Source organism: Impatiens glandulifera, chromosome 1 (genome assembly GCF_907164915.1).
Source record: "Impatiens glandulifera chromosome 1, dImpGla2.1, whole genome shotgun sequence".
NCBI lineage: Eukaryota > Viridiplantae > Streptophyta > Magnoliopsida > Ericales > Balsaminaceae > Impatiens > Impatiens glandulifera.
The window spans coordinates 68,768,319-68,784,753 of NC_061862.1; the positions used below are offsets into that span (position 1 = coordinate 68,768,319).

Genomic DNA, 16,435 nt, shown 5'->3' on the forward strand with positions numbered 1-16,435 from the left:
TTTATAATATTTATAAATAATTTTAAACTTTGAATTAAACTTATATTAATCATTAATTCATAAAAAATATTTTATATTTTGCATTAAATATTAAATATGATTTAAAATTAGTTTTTATTATTTTAACAAACTATTATTTTAAATAAATGTAATTTATCTATAAAAAATATTTTTTATATTTCTTGTATTTAGAATATTATTTATTTTTTAAATATTCTTTATAAATCATATTTACATTAAATTTGTATTAAAATTTTTAAATATTTATTTTTTAAATATTCTTAATAAATAATGTAAATTATAAATTAAAGCATATTTACATTAAATTTGTATTAAATTTGTTAATATTGTATTTTTTTATTTAATTAAATATAATTTAAATTTTCATTATTTTTTTTATTTAATTAAATATAATTTAAATTTTAAATACATAAAATTTAAATCAAAATTATTACTTTAATTTTTATTATTTTTAATATATTTATTATTATTATTTTATATAAATATGATTTTTCTATAACAAAATATATTTTAAATGCATTAAATATTATTTAGATTTGTAATTACAGAAATTTGAACACCTTGGATCGACGAAAGGAGTTGTCGATATTTGTCAAGAATTTCGTTTCACCTCTCTAGTCTAAATTCCAAAATGAATTTATTTAGGTATAATTATAATTCTTTCCTCTTTCTTTCTTAATCTATTATATATAATTGTTTGAATACCATTATACACACATCTATTTTTATTGCAGTATATTATTCATCATTGACCTTCATGAGTTCAAGTAAGTTTTTTTTCTTACTTACATTTATATTATCTTTCTAAGGTGAATGATACATTTTTAGATGCGTGATAGATTTATTTTGATGTAGAATAGATTATACAAATAACAAAAATTCCAACTTTTTAATTTGGTTACAAAAATAAACTAATATCATATCTTTAATATCAAAATTTATAAATTAAAATTTAATTTTCAGAATAAACATTTTTATTTTTTATAAATACGTTTTTCTAAAATAAAATATAATTTAAATTTAAATTTTGCTTTAATTTTGTTAAATTATATTTATTTACATCTTCATTCTTTGTTTTAATAAAATATAATTTAAATTTTAAAATACATAAAATTTTATTTTATTATATTTATTTAAATTTTATATTGAAAGTATTTTTAAAATTTATATTATCTAAACTTTAAAAAACAAAATTTATCACTTTTTTATCAAATATTATTCAAATATTTTTAAAATAATTATAATTATTTTTATATAAATATAATTTCTCTATAAAAAATTATAATTTTAGTTTAAATTTTAAATACATAAAATATTATTTATTTTTTTACTTATATATTTCTTATAATAAAATTAATATATATTTTTAAATATTCTTATAAGGTTTATCATTAACTCTACCTTTTGAATTAAATTTTATATTCATCGTTAATTTTATAAATAAGCTATTATATTTAGTACTAAATGATTTTCATTAAATTTATTAAGATTTTTTTTAATCAAATATAATTAATTTTTTTAATAAAATTTATTTTCATAAAATTTAAATTTGAATTTAAATTATTAAAAACTTATTTTGCATTAGATTTAATATTTTTTCTATTTATTCAAATATAATTAAAATTTAAGATACATAAAATTGAAATCATAATTATTATTTATTTTATATAAATATAATTTCTCTATAACAAAATATATTTTAATTTAATTTTTAAATACATAAAAAGTATATTTTTTTTACTATTAAGTATATTTAAAAAAAATATTCTTATCATATTGATAATTAATTTTAAGTTTTGAATTATATTTATATTAATCATTAATTCATAAAAATAACTTTATATTTTACATTAAATACTAAATTAAATTTTGAATTATTTTTTTTTATTTTGTTTTTATAATTTTAACATAACTATTTTTTCTATAAATATAATTTATTTATAACAAATATTATTTTGTTTTTTAATTATATATTTCTTATATTTAAAATATATATTGTTTAATATTATTTATAACTAATTTATACTGTGAATTAAATTAAAGCGTATTAACATTAAATTTGTATTAAAATTATATTTTTTTTTTCTATTTAATCAAATATAATTTAAATTTTATATTGAAATTATTTTTATTAAATTTAAATTTGTATTAAACTTATTAAAATTGTATACATATTCTATATAATCAAATATAATTTAAATTTTACATTTTAAACTGTTTTCATTAAATTTAAATTTATATTAAAATTTGAATTTTTTTATTTAATAAAATAAAATTTATATTAAAATAAAACATTTCCTTTAAATATTATTATGTTTAATTATTTTTTATATATAATAATAATTTCTTCATAACAAAATATAATTTTAGATTAAATTTTAAATACATAAAATAATATTTATTTTTCTACATATAATACTAAAAATCTCGAATCTGGAAACGATGTAATATAGTAGCTCGATATGGTTAAGGGACAACTTAGGCTTCAAAAATAGTTGTCTTCAAACTCTACGTAAAGAGTGATCTCTTTGCCTGTAAACTTTCCGGTTCCGCTCTTGGATATCTCGATCAACATCGTCGTGGACACAAAGTTAATCGTCTTCAATGTAGTAGAACCTTGTTATTCATAGTCATTCCGTCATATTCAAGGACTAGTCTGGATTCAAGGTAATTTCATTATCTAATTCAAATTCAACTGACTATTTGTGGTTATATCATATGTTTCTTAACATGACATATTGATGTTGTAAAGGTTCTCAATTCTCAAAGTCGTGGATGTCGAACTATCATAGTGATGGTGTATTGCCTATGACTTTCAAAAGAATCCTAAATGACTAAATGATTTTATTTTTACCGAAGGTGTTATTTCCTTATTTTACCTTTCATTTGACCATATCTTGTTTAGAGAATATAAAATATTTGTTTCTCTTATATATATATATATATATATATATATATATATATATATATATATTTATTTATTGTTGTTAATGTCATCACATATGGATCATAGTAGACAAACAAATATTTTACAATAATGTCATAAATTCTCTTATGATATTTATAGGAAAATAATGATGGGATAGGAAAAACATCACTTGATGCTGCTGCAATGAAAGTTGATGTTGTGGTATGCAATTTATTGATAATTAAAATTTTCTTCACATTTCAACTTTCTAATTCTGAATTTTGATTTCATCTATAGCCTAGAGGAATTTCAAGCCAATGATTCAAGACTTATGAATTGGTTGAAGAATGTATTATATATGGTGTAAAGAGGATGATTGTAGATTTTAGTCCACTCCTTCTTGAAAAAGAAGAAGGTATAAATGATTATATTATATTTTTAGATGAAACTCCATTTTTTTGATTCTTGAATCTTAATCCCCTGTTTACATTGATAAGTGTGACTTTGTTTTTTGTGTTTTTTCTTGTTTTGTAATTGGCCTTATTTCGGTGATGCTGAAGGAATCGATATTTTTCAAAAATTTGAAGACATTGGATCGACGAAAGGAGCTGTCGATATTTGTCAAGAATTTGGTTTCACCTCTCTAGTCTGAATTCCAAAATGAATTTATTTAGGTATAATTATAATTCTTTCTTCTTTCTTTCTTAATCTATTATATATAATTGTTTGAATAACATTATACACACATCTATTTTTATTGCAGTATATTATTCATCGTACAAATCGACCTTCATGAGTTCAAGTAAGTTTTCTTTTCTTACTTACATTTATATTATCTTTCTATATAAGTTTCTATATAAGGTGCATGATATATTTTTAGATGCATGTAGATTTATTTTGATGTAGGATAGATTCAAATAACAAAAATTCTAACTTTTTAAGTTTGGTAAAAAAAATAAATCAATATCATATCTTTAATATTAAAATTTATAAATTAAAATTTAATTTTCACAATAATCTTATAAAGTTTTATTATTCATTTTTATTTTCTATAAAAACGTTTTTCTAAAATAAAGTATAATTTAATTTAAATTTAATTTTATTTTTGTTAAATTATATTTATTTACATCTTCATTCTTTGTTTTAAGAAAATATAATTTAAATTTTAAAATACATAAAATTTTATTTTATTATATTTATTTAACTTTTATATTAACAGTATTTTTAAAATTTATATCATCTAAACTTTAAAAAATAATTATCACTTTTTTTTATCAAATATAATTCAATATTTTTAAAATAATTATAATTATTTTTATATAAATGTAATTTCTCTATAAAAAATTATAATTTTAGTTTAAATTTTAAATACATAAAATATTATTTATTTTTTTAGTTATATATTTCTTATAATAAAATTAATATATATTTTTAAATATTCTTATAAGGTTTATCATTTACTTTACCTTTTGAATTAAATTTTATATTCATCGTTAATTTTTTAAATAAGCTATTAAAATTAGTACTAAATTATTTTCATTAAATTTAAATTTTTATTAAATTTATTATTATTTTATTTTTTATTTAATCAAATATAATTTAAAATTTATTTTTTAATAAAATTTATTTTCATAAAATTTAAATTTGCATTTAAATTATTAAAAACTTATTTTGCATTATATTTAATATGTTTTTCTATTTATTCAAATATAATTAAAATTTAAGATACATAAAATTTAAATCATAATTATTATTTATTTTATATAAATATAATTTCTCTATAACAAAATATATTTTAATTTAATTTTTAAATATATAAAAAGTTTTCTATTTTGTTTTTTACTATTAAGTATATTTTTTTTTAAATATTATTATCATATTGATAATCAATTTTAAGTTTTGAATTATATATATATTAATCATTCATTCATAAAAATAATTTTATATTTTACATTAAATATTAAATATAATTTTGAATTAATTTATTTTTTATTTTGTTTTTATAATTTAAACATAATTATTTTTTCTATATATATAATTTATTTATAACAAATATTATTACTTTTTATATATATATTTCTTATATTGAGAATATACATTTTTTAATATTATTTATAACTAATTTATACTATGAATTAAAGCGTATTAAAATTAAATTTGTATTAAAATTGTATTTTTTTTCTATTTAATCAAATATAATTTAAATTTTACTTTGAAATTATTTTTATTAAATTTAAATTTGTATTAAAATTGTATACATATTCTATATAATCAAATATAATTTAAATTTTACATTTTAAACTATTTTCATTAAATTAATATTTGTATTAAAATTTGAATTTTCTTATTTAATAAAGTAAAATTTATATTAAAATAAAATAATTCCTTTAATTATTATTATTATGTTTAATTATTTTTTTATATATAATAATAATTTCTTTATAACAAAATATAATTTTAGATTAAATTTTAAATACATAAAATTTTTACATAAATTAATAAAAATTTTGAATCTGGAATGGATGTAATATTTTAGCTCGATATGGTTAAAGGACAACTTAGACTTCAAAAATAGTTGTCTTCAAGGTCTACAAAAAGAGTGATCTCTTTACCTGCAAACTTACCGGTTCCGCTCGTGCATATCTCGGTCAACATCGTCGTGGACACAAAGTTAATCGTCTTCAATGTAGTAGAACCTCATTATTCATAGTCATTCCGTCATATTCAAGGACCAGTCTGGATCCAAGGTAATTTCATTATCTAATTCAAATTCTACTGATTATTTGTGGTTATACCATATGTTTTTTAACATGACATATTGATGTTGTAAAGGTTCTCAATTCTCAAAGTCGTGGATGTCGAACTACCATAGTGATGGTGCATTTTCTATGGCTTTCAAAAGAATCCTAAATGACAAAATGATTTTTTTTACCGAAGGTGTTATTTCCTTATTTTACCTTTCATTCGACCACTACTATAAATTATGAATAACCTTATTTTGTTTAAAGAATACAAAATATTTGTTTCTCTTATTTATATATATATATTGTTGTTAATGTCATCACATATAGATAATAGTAGACAAACAAATATCTTACAATTCATGTCATAAATTCTCTTATGATATTTATAGGTAAATAATGATGGGATAGGAAAAACATCACTTGACGCTACTGCAATGAAAGTTAATGATGTGGTATGCAATTTATTGATAATTAAAATTTTCTTCACATTTCAACTTTCTGTTTCTGAATTTTTATTTTATCTATAGCCTGGAGGAATTCTAAGCCAATGATTCAAGACTTATGAATTGATTGAAGAAAGTATTATATATGGTGTAAAGAGGATGATTGTAGATTTTAGTCTACTCCTTCTTGGGAAAGCTGAAGGTATAAATGATTATATTATATTTTTAGATGAAACTCCATTTTTATGATTCTTGAATCTTAATTTCCTGTTCACATTAATAAGTGTGACTTTGTCTTTTGTGTTTTTTCTTGTTTTGTAATTGGCCTTATTTCGTTAATGCTAAAGGAATCGATATTTTTCAGGAATTTGAAGACCTTGGATCGACAAAAGGAGCTGTCGATATTTGTCAAGAATTTGGTTTCACCTCTCTAGTCTGAATTATAAAATGAATTTATTTAGGTATAATTATAATTCTTTCCTCTTTCTTTCTTAATCTATTATATATAATTTTTTGAATAACATTATACACACATCTATTTTTATTGCAGTATATTATTCATCGTACATATCGACCTTCATGAGTTCAAGTAAGTTTTTTTTATTACTTACATTTATATTATTTTTCTATATAAGGTGCATGATACATTTTTAGATGCATGATAAATTTATTTTGATGTAGGATAGATTATACAAATAATAAGAATTCCAACTTTTTAAGTTTGTTAAAAAAAATAAACCAATATCATATTTTTAATATAAAAATTTATAAATTAAAATTTTATTTTCACAATAAACTTATAAAATTATATTATTCATTTTTATTTTCTATAAAAACGTTTTTCTAAAATAAAATATAATTTAAATTTAAATTTTACTTTAATTTTGTTAAATTATATTTATTTACATCTTCATTATTTGTTTTAATCAAATATAATTTAAATTTTAAAATACATAAAATTTTATTTTATTATATTTATTAAATTTTTATATTAAAAGTATCTTTCAAATTTATATCATCTAAATTTTAAAAAAAAAATATTACTTTTTTTATCAAATATAATTGAAATATTTTTAAAATAATTATAATTATTTTTATATAAATATAATTTCTCTATAAAAAATAATAACTTTAGTTTAAATTTCAAATACATAAAATATTATTTTTTTTACTTATATATTTCTTATAATAAAATTAATATATATTTGTAAATATTCTTATAAGGTTTATCATTAACTTTACCTTTTGAATTTAATTTTATATTCATCGTTAATTTTTTAAATAATCTATTATATTTAGTACTAAATTATTTTCATTAAATTTAATTTTTTATTAAATTTATTAATATTTTATTTTTTATTTAATCAAATATAATTTAAAATTTATTTTTTAATAAAATTTATTTTCTTAAAATTTAAATTTGCATTTAAATTATTAAAAACTTATTTTGCATTATATTTAATATGCTTTTCTATTTATTCAAATATAATTAAAATTTAAAATACATAAAATATAAATCATAATTATTATTTCTTTTATATAAATATAATTTCTCTATAACAAAATATATTTTAATTTAATTTTTAAATACATAAAAAGTATTTTGTTTTTTTGTTTTTTTACTATTAAGTATATATTTTTAAAAATATTCTTATTATATTGATAATTAATTTTAAGTTTTGAATTATATTTATAATAATCATTAATTCATAAAAATAATTTTGTATTTTACATTAAATATTAAATTTAATTTTCCATTAATTTTTTTTTATTTTGTTTTTATAATTTTAACATAAATATTTTTTGTATAAATATTATTTATTTATAACAAATATTATTTTTTTTAAATTATATATTTATTATATTTAAAATATATATTTCTTAATATTATTTATAACTAATTTATATTATGAATTAAAGTTTATTAACATTAAATTTGTATTAAAATTGTATTTTTTTTTTCTATTTAATCAAATATAATTTAAATTTTACATTTAAATTATTTTTATTAAATTTAAATTTTACATTTAAATTATTTTTATTAAATTTAAATTTGTATTAAAATTATTAAAATTGTATACATATTCTATATAATCAAATATAATTTAAATTTTACATTTTAAACTATTTTCATTAAATTTAAATTTGTATTAAAATTTGAATTTTTTTATTTAATAAAGTAAAATTTATATTAAAAAAATATAATTCCTTTAATTATTATTATTATGTTTAATTATTTTTTATATATAATAAAAATTTCTTTATAACAAAATATAATTTTAGATTAAATTTTAAATACATAAAATAATATTTATTTTTTTTACATAAATTACTAAAAATTTTGAATCTGGAATGGATGTAATATAGTAGCTCGATATGGTTAAGGGACAACTTAGACTTCAAAAATAGTTGTCTTCAAGCTCTACGTAAAGAGTGATCTCTTTATCTGCAAACTTTCCGGTTCCGCTCATGCATATCTCGGTCAACATCGTCGTGGACACAAAGTTAATCGTCTTCAATATAGTAGAACCTCATTATTCATAGTCATTCCGTCATATTCAAGGACCAGTTTGGATCCAAGGTAATTTCATTATCTAATTCAAATTATAATGATTATTTGTGGTTATACCATATGTTTTTTAACATGACATATTGATGTTGTAAAGGTTCTCAATTCTCAAAGTCGTGGATGTCGAACTATCATAGTGATGGTGCATTTCCTTTGGCTTTCAAAAGAATCCTAAATGACAAAATGATTTTGTTAGGATCTAGGTCGCGGCTGGAGGACCGGGGTTGGGCCGGTTAGCGCGTCTTACTCAAAGGGTGGTGGTTAATCCGGTTAGAGATTAACACTGGGGTTTCAATACTACACAAACTGTCATAAACCCTTGAACTAGGTTCAAGCGCGGAAGAGGTTTGTTTCAGGTTGAAGCAGCACTCTTGTATAATAGGCAGAACCTGTTTCGGATGATGAAGGTTCGAAAAATTGATGGATCGGTATTTGTAACCTGGCGGTTCGGTTTGAATAGAGTCAAATAGGTTAGAGCTGTGTCAGTCGGTTAGAAAATGGAACCGGCAGAAAGTAAGTAACAAGACAGATTTTATGGATGTTCGGAGATAAAGCTCCTACGTCACCCCTTCCTCTCGAAACGGCGAGAAGGATATTCACTAAGAATACAAGTACAATCCGATCGAGACTTATTTCCTGCTCGATAACACTCTTACAATTTACACCGAAATTGTAAAACACACACTTCAACTTTAGCACTTAGGCTTTCTCTAGAGATAGAACACACTGTTTTTCACTTGTAAATTAAATGCTCTTAGAATCTCTTGTTGTCCCGCATTTACTCTTCTTCAACTGCCCCTTTTATAGATGAAATATGCCAACGGTCATATTTCACTTCCTTGAATCTGATTGGCTGAGCAGAGGTTCAGTGATTTAGTGATTCAGACCCTGCGGTCATCTTTTCAGACCTGACGGTCAATCTCAGACCTGGCGGTCAATCTCACAGACTTGGCAGTCTGTTCTTCCGGTGTGTAAGACAAACCTGCTAGGTTTGTCTTTTACTCAATGTGGACACTATGTCTGTTAAACAGTTGTCTGTACTTGGAAGATCTCCTTTCTGACTTATCCCGAAGTGGAAAGATCCTGTAGGACTGTCTTCTGCAGCCTGCAGACTTTCCTCAGACTTGTATGGATATGGAAGTGTTCAGTCTGTTCCTTTGGTATCATTCTCAACAGGTACCCGAATTGTCTTCTTGTACTGGTCGGTCATTCGAATTAACCGGATGGCTTCCGGTGTGAGTGGTTTAACTGGACATCTTCCGGTTATTCCTCTTCCTTGTGGCTGATCGGCTGTTTGATGTTTCCGATTTTAAGATTTGGCCGATCCTTTCTTTGTGCGGTGATGTTCCAAATGTTCCTGGTCGGTTTAGTAGCTTGACCGGCTAGTCTTCTTAGCCGGTTTATTTGTTTGACCGGTCCGGTTCCTTGTTTCTACATGGAAGATTTATTTAAGTTATGTGAACCGGTCTGATTTTATCTAACAATTTCTCCCTTTTTGATTATTTTATTTAAAATTATCAAAACCATGTAAGTTTGCAAACGTAGGCCAGTTCTTTCTTTGACCGGATTTTTGAAACTGACTTGGGAGAATTTTTCGAAAAATTTGGAAAAATTTTAAGAAAAATTTTGGAAAAGTCTTATCTTTTTATCTTATCAATTTCTCCCTTTTTGATTATTTTATTTAAAATTATCAAATCCATGTAGAAATGCAAGTGTAGGCCGGTTTCAAAAATAACTTTATATATATAAGTAGATAACCGAAAATAGAAAATGTAATATAGAAACACTAAGATAAGCATAGTTAAGAGAAAGGGAGCCCCTATTCCGAGTCGGAGAAGTCGTAGCTGGCCATCAAATCCTTGTTCCGTTTTCTCTTAACCGGTTGCGGTTGACTTGCTGATTCGGAGACTCGTTGTCTTGTGGGCCGCCGCTCTAGGTGCTCTTCATCTTCTTCTTCTTCTGTGTGAGTAGCCTGATCTGGTTGACTTTCAATAACCGTGTTAGTGACCTCATTCAGCAGCTCGGCCACTTGAGCCTTCTTTGATGATTTCCGTTTCCGTTTTGCCGGAACCGAAGATGAAGGGGCCTCCTTTTGCTTCTTGTGAGCGGATGCAAATCCCTCAAGCCTTTGTCTTTCATTATCTAACCGCTCTGCATCCTTTCGTTGCTAAGCAGCTACAGATTCTTCAAGTCCCAGATATTTAGCCCTTGTTCTTCGTTCGCGCTCGGCTCTTTCTTCCTCAGTTAGTTGCGGTGGCTCCTTTGCTAACCTTGCTTCTTCGTCCATCGCATCCTGGACTTCCTGAGCCGCTCGGGCATTCGCTTCCACAACCGCAGCATCCACATTCATCTTAGCTTTGATTAATTCATCAACTTGTGCGGTAAGCGCCTTGAGGTCGGCCTCGAGTTTGTCGTTGCGGTCTTCAAGACCCGCATTCTTCTTTTCCAGTTCCGAGACCCTATCAAGTGTTGAGCCGACTAGATCCTCAGTGACCTCTTTTAATCTTTGTTCGGTCTCTCTTTCAAGCCGATCGAAGTCATCCTTTAGTCCTGAGGTGTCTTCTTCCAAGGTCTCAGTTCGGTGAAGATGGTTGCTGCGCAAAACCGCTTCTTCCCGGTAGTCAGCTTCGACTTGTGAGATCCGGTCATCTGTCCTTAACAGAGTATGCCTTGTATTGTTGGCGAACCGGAGTGCCAGGCTTACGGTTCTCTTCATCTTCTCCTCTAGTGGGTGAATCGCTGAGTCTGCAAACTCTTGAAGGAGGAACTTAACTCTTTCTTCTGTAATGCCCGGTTCGGCGACTCCCGGTTCTTCATGTTGAAGTTGCGCGGTGATAGGAGTCTCCGTCCTTTCATCGGTTTCGTTTGTTACTGGATCCGCCCGAAACGGTGTTGCACTATGAGTTTGACCCTTATCTATCTGAGAAGCTGGAGAGTGCGGTATTTCGCGTTGTCTGCACATCACCTCCAGCCGCTCTATTTCTTCATCGAGTTCTCCTCTCGCTTTCTCAAGTCTTTCTAACACCAAGGGCGTTAAGTTATCCTTCGGTGTTCCCTCTTCGTACCGTTCCTTAATCTTCCGGATCCGTACGGTTAGCTTCTGTAGCCGGGCTCGCGGTCTTATGATGGCGGTTCGGTCCAAAGCTTCGTGAATGGTTTCCGCGTTTGTGAGGCTCATGACTGCGTCCTCTATCTCCTTCATTCTTTTGAAGCATTCTTCGTCGGTGAAGCCCGGTAAAATGTGTTTAAAAAGTTTGCTGAACCGGTACTCGTGCCATTCCCGGTATATATCGCCAACCTTTTCACCTCGCAGTGCAATGACCTCCAGGATTCGGCGCGCTATAATATCGGCCTTCGTCTGGTCGTCCTCCTCCTCCTCTTCACTGCCTTCTTCATCGGCCTCGTCGTTTTCAGGATTTGCGCCCGTACCGGTATTATCGGGACTTGGACCCGAAAGCTCTTCATCGTTCGGTCTTTCATCATCGGTTTTCTCAGATTCGGTTCGTTCAGATGTGGAGGCCGACTCTTCCTCCTCTGTTTGTGATGGCGGTTCCGAGAATACTATCTTCTCCTTGCCTTTGCTTTCGGCCTTTTTCTTTCGCCGGGGCCGATTTCTTGGAGGATGTCTTCTTTCGGCCACCTGTGGAGCCGGGTGCCGGCTGCTTCCTCTCCAGGAAGTGTTTGGATCTTATTAACCGTCCTGATCGGATAGTGACACCAGGACCGGTGTTGATGTTATGATGGAGCAATATTTTTCCAAGGGGGATGGCGTATCCCCATGACCGGGCAGAATCTGGTTTCACCATATCTTTCAAGTTGTTGAATATTTCCTTCGCCCAGTTTACCTTCGTACCTTCTATTAAGCCGACTAGCATCCCGATTTTGGCCTTGGTGAGGCTATTGTAATTTCCTCCTCTCGCCTGAACCGCCTTTGTGAATATGTCACAAAGTGGTATGTACTCCGGTCGTAGTGTTGCTTTGTTACCGAATACTTTCACCGGTTCCTTGGTTGCTGAAAGAATCTAGCATGCTGCCTCGAACGTTTTTAGTTCTATATCCGCCGCTGCATCTCTGCCGACTGTTGGGAGGCGTAGGCTTTCCGGAACCGATTCTTCGGTTAGCTCGAATTCGGTATCGCTGACAGTCGCGGTGATCTTGTCGCCAGAAAGAGTTGCGGTGTTGAAGAATTCTTCAACCGCCTCTCTATATAGAACATGTGGACCGCCGAGAAAGTACTCAAGTCCGGCCTCGGTAACCCGGTCAATAACTCCTTTTGCTGCAGGCGTGCCTTTCTGTCGGATTTCCTCGAAATCCACCTGAGTCATGTGCTTGAATAAAACCGAATTGCGCCCCATCTTAGAAGTTTGAGAGAGTTTGAAGAATACAAGAGCAAATAACCGCTTGAGAGAGTTTGAGAGCTTAGAGAGAGAAAGCTGTTCCGCGTGAGAGTGGAAATGAAAGTGGCCAAGAGGCCCTCTTTTATAAGTGCGGTTTGGAAACCCAACCGTCCCATCAATATTTGGCGGGAGTTTTCCCTCCAAACCGAATAGGTGGCAAATAGTGGGCGGGAAACCAAAGGCGGTAATCGAATAGGCGCCAATCCGTGGGCGGTAAACCAGGGTTTTGGAATTTTGAGCGGGAGAATTGGGCGTGAAATTTCCCTCCAAAATTTTTGCTTTCGACTTTGATGACGCAATCTCCTTTTGAAACCGATTGATGCTGCGGTTTTCTTAACCGGAGAGTTATCGAGAGTTAACCGGTTATTTTGAGTAAGCAGAATTTTGCAATCTTTTGAGTTTAAGCGGTTTTTCTTTGAGACCGGATAGGAGCGCGGTTATTTTGATAATGTTAACCGGTTACTTAGATAGATATTCAAAATATTTAGACGATCCGGTCATTTAAACTTAAATGGAATTGTATTGAAGAGACATTACAGAATAAAAACCGAAAGATAGATCGGTGTGAAAACAGACATACATAAGATGGAAGAATACAACTTATGTAATAACCATTTTAGAAAACTTTTCTTCAACCGCATCCATGTCAAGGATGTTCGAAGGGGATGCCGGTGTGCCCGGTCCAAACTCTGGCCGGTACTTGAGAATCAGCTTACTGATGTGAGGGGCATAACCGAGACCTTTCTTGGTTAGCACCATGTTTTTCAGGTTTTGAAAAATTACCGTTGACTAGTTGATGGCCGATTTGCTAACAATGTGGGTCATTATGTTGTATGTGTTCTTGGAGTACCTCTGATTTGGAGATTGACAAAGGATAGACCGGGTCACAATCTCAAGGAGGAGTTGGGCGTGATGACCGAGCCGGGTTTTTAACCCATAGTTTTCCACCGGAACAACGGTTCCAGAGAAGAGTAGTGCGTGATAATATGCCTCACTTCCCTCCAGAGTTGGAAAGTCAGAAAACCCTTCTGTGGGCAGGTTGAGCATGTGAGCAAATTCGGTTTCATCAAGCCAGAAAGTATGGTCTCTCACCGTAGAGACGATGTAGTTGCCCCTGATGCAGGCGCTTCTGAAGAACGCCTTGACATCCTCAATCAGTATGGGAACGGATTCTTCGAGAAAGGTTCGAAGGCCGGTGTCAATGAGAGATTCAAACATGATCTCCTTTGCATGATTTCCGTCCCAATGTTCCATGCATGATTCGAAATCGACGCTCAAAAAGTTTCATAAGGTTCGGCTCGGCATGATTACGGTTTTGCTGAGAGATAGAGTTCAAGAGACTTTAAGAGAGTTTTGTGGTTTAGGATGTGTTGAGTTGATTAGAGGAAGGCCCTTTATATAGAGTCGGTTTTGGAGGGAAGATATTAGCATTGAATGTCAGTTTTGTCTCATTTGGAAAGAGAATCTTTATGTTTCCAAGGTTTATTGGGAAGAGGCTAATTGCGGAGCCCGAGGTAGGTATTAGTTGAAAAGTAACCAAGTTAGTTGGATATTGATTACTGATGTTTGTTGGGAGTTACCTCATTAATTAAAGAATCCTTTTTAATTAAAGAGGGATGCACCAATACATTAGAGAGTAGCCAAAAGAAACCGAGGAAAACATTAGATAAAACCGAAGAATAACATGGATAAAACCGAAAGGAACGTAAGTAAAGCCGAAGAAAACATGGATCAAGCCGAAACGATCAAAGATAGGTTGAGTAAAGATACACTCGGTGCATAAAGCAAAATGACCGGGTGCAGGAAGGAGTAACTTAGTGTTTGGGGGAGTTGACTAAACCGTTAAGGTTGTTGCGGCGGTTCCTCCTCCTCCAAGCCCTTTCGAACCGCTCATAGAAGGAGTCGGTTACTTCTTTAGTCAGCACTTGAGACTGGTTTAGACCTTCGCCCGGACAGGTCGGTACCCCAAGTTCAACTAGTAGGCAGCTTAGTTGTGGAACTAAGTCGACTGTTCGCACCCCAATCATCCAAATCAGGACGTCGAACAGGACCCTTGACCAGTTCACCGGTGTACCGGTGGTGATGGATGCCATCATGTTGAAGGTCGTTGTGCAGTAAGTGTTTGTTACATCTCTTCCCAAGATGCTTCTACCTATCACATCGTTGAGGAGCTGATATTCAGCTCTCAATAGTGATTTAGTGCCATGATCATCGACCGGTAGGTTGGACCGTGCAAAGGTTAGGGAAATCTCGGCCTTGACGTCGGCCGGAACATTCAGATCTGTTAACCCTTGCTTCGGTAGGTTGAAGCACCTAGCGAAGTCATTCTCGGTGAAGTCAAAGACTATACCTCCCACTTTCGATTGGATGTGGGTATCGAAGTGAGGAGTTCCCCTGAACACCCTGGCATTATACATGAATTCCAGGACTGATTCAGAGTATATAGTCTGCTTGTCATCCAGGAAGTACCGAAGACCAGTATCTTCCAGGGATTTGATCACTTTGTAAACATCATAATGCTCCGTGCTTAAGGCAGATTGGAAATCAACTTGAAAGATGTTAGGAGACTGAGACATTTTTGCCTTAGTGAGAGAATGATCTTTTGTCTTGTGAGTGTTTTGGTTAATGTTTGCTTCTCTTAAGTACTGGTTGGGGGAGTATCCTAATGTCCAGGTATTACATGTGATGATATCTATTAACTGCAGGATAAAAGGTATTGCATGAAATAGGCATGTTTGCAGTCTAGGGTGTTGGTCATAGACCTGGACTATGAAAGATATCATCAGATCTTCACGTCTTTTTAGGTGCGACCATTTTACTTTGAAAAGGCAATGTTTCAGAACAAATATCTTTAAACACTGATAGTTATTCCACTTTTGTTTAAATTTCAAATAATCTAAGATAACCTATTTCCGAACCGGTCAGTTATCAGTTGTTCATCCCGATGCGGTTATTTGGTGCATGCACCAAGTAGCCGGTCGGTTAACTCTATCTGATAAGCTGGGCGGTTCTTCCATAGATACCAAGAAAATTTGAAGTCCAACAGGTTAGGAGGAACTACCGGTTTTGTCTGTCCGAACCGGTTTCCCTTTTTAAGCATCCTTAGGAAAGATTTGACTAATATCGGTTAAACCAAGAGTAAGTCTGAATTGAGAGAACTTAGCTTCCTGTAGAGGCTTGGTGAAGATATCGGCTACTTGTTGATCAGTCAGTACGTATTCTAGCCGGATATGCTTCAGCATGACATGTTCCCGGATGAAATGGTGCCTTTTGTCAATGTGCTTGGTTCTGGAGTGGAGAACCGGATTGTAGGTGATTTCTATGGCACTTGTGTCATCACAGAAGATCGGAGA

General features: G+C 29.4%; 1 protein-coding gene across 1 annotated transcript; it reads right to left on the reverse strand.

Moving 5' to 3' along the window:
- Nucleotides 1–10,504: 10,504 nt before the first annotated feature.
- On the reverse strand, nt 10,505–12,560 carry LOC124931203 (neurofilament heavy polypeptide-like). Its single transcript, XM_047471628.1, has 3 exons — nt 12,326–12,560; nt 10,865–12,219; nt 10,505–10,780 (listed from the first exon to the last, which is right to left on the reverse strand). Exons 1-3 carry the CDS (start codon nt 12,558–12,560, stop codon nt 10,505–10,507), a joined length of 1,866 nt encoding a protein of 621 aa, XP_047327584.1.
- Between the last annotated feature and the right edge of the window lie 3,875 nt (nt 12,561–16,435).

Excerpts from the sequence above, each read along its gene's own strand:
- LOC124931203 (XM_047471628.1), bottom strand. The coding sequence starts at position 12,560 with ATGCTAGTCGGCTTAATAGAAGGTACGAAGGTAAACTGGGCGAAGGAA. Across the intron at positions 12,220-12,325 it reads GCCGGCACCCGGCTCCACAG|AGGAGGAAGAGTCGGCCTCC; the intron begins GTGGCCGAAAGA and ends CATCACAAACAG. Across the intron at positions 10,781-10,864 it reads ATCTGGGACTTGAAGAATCT|CAAAAGGAGGCCCCTTCATC; the intron begins GTAGCTGCTTAG and ends GCTCACAAGAAG.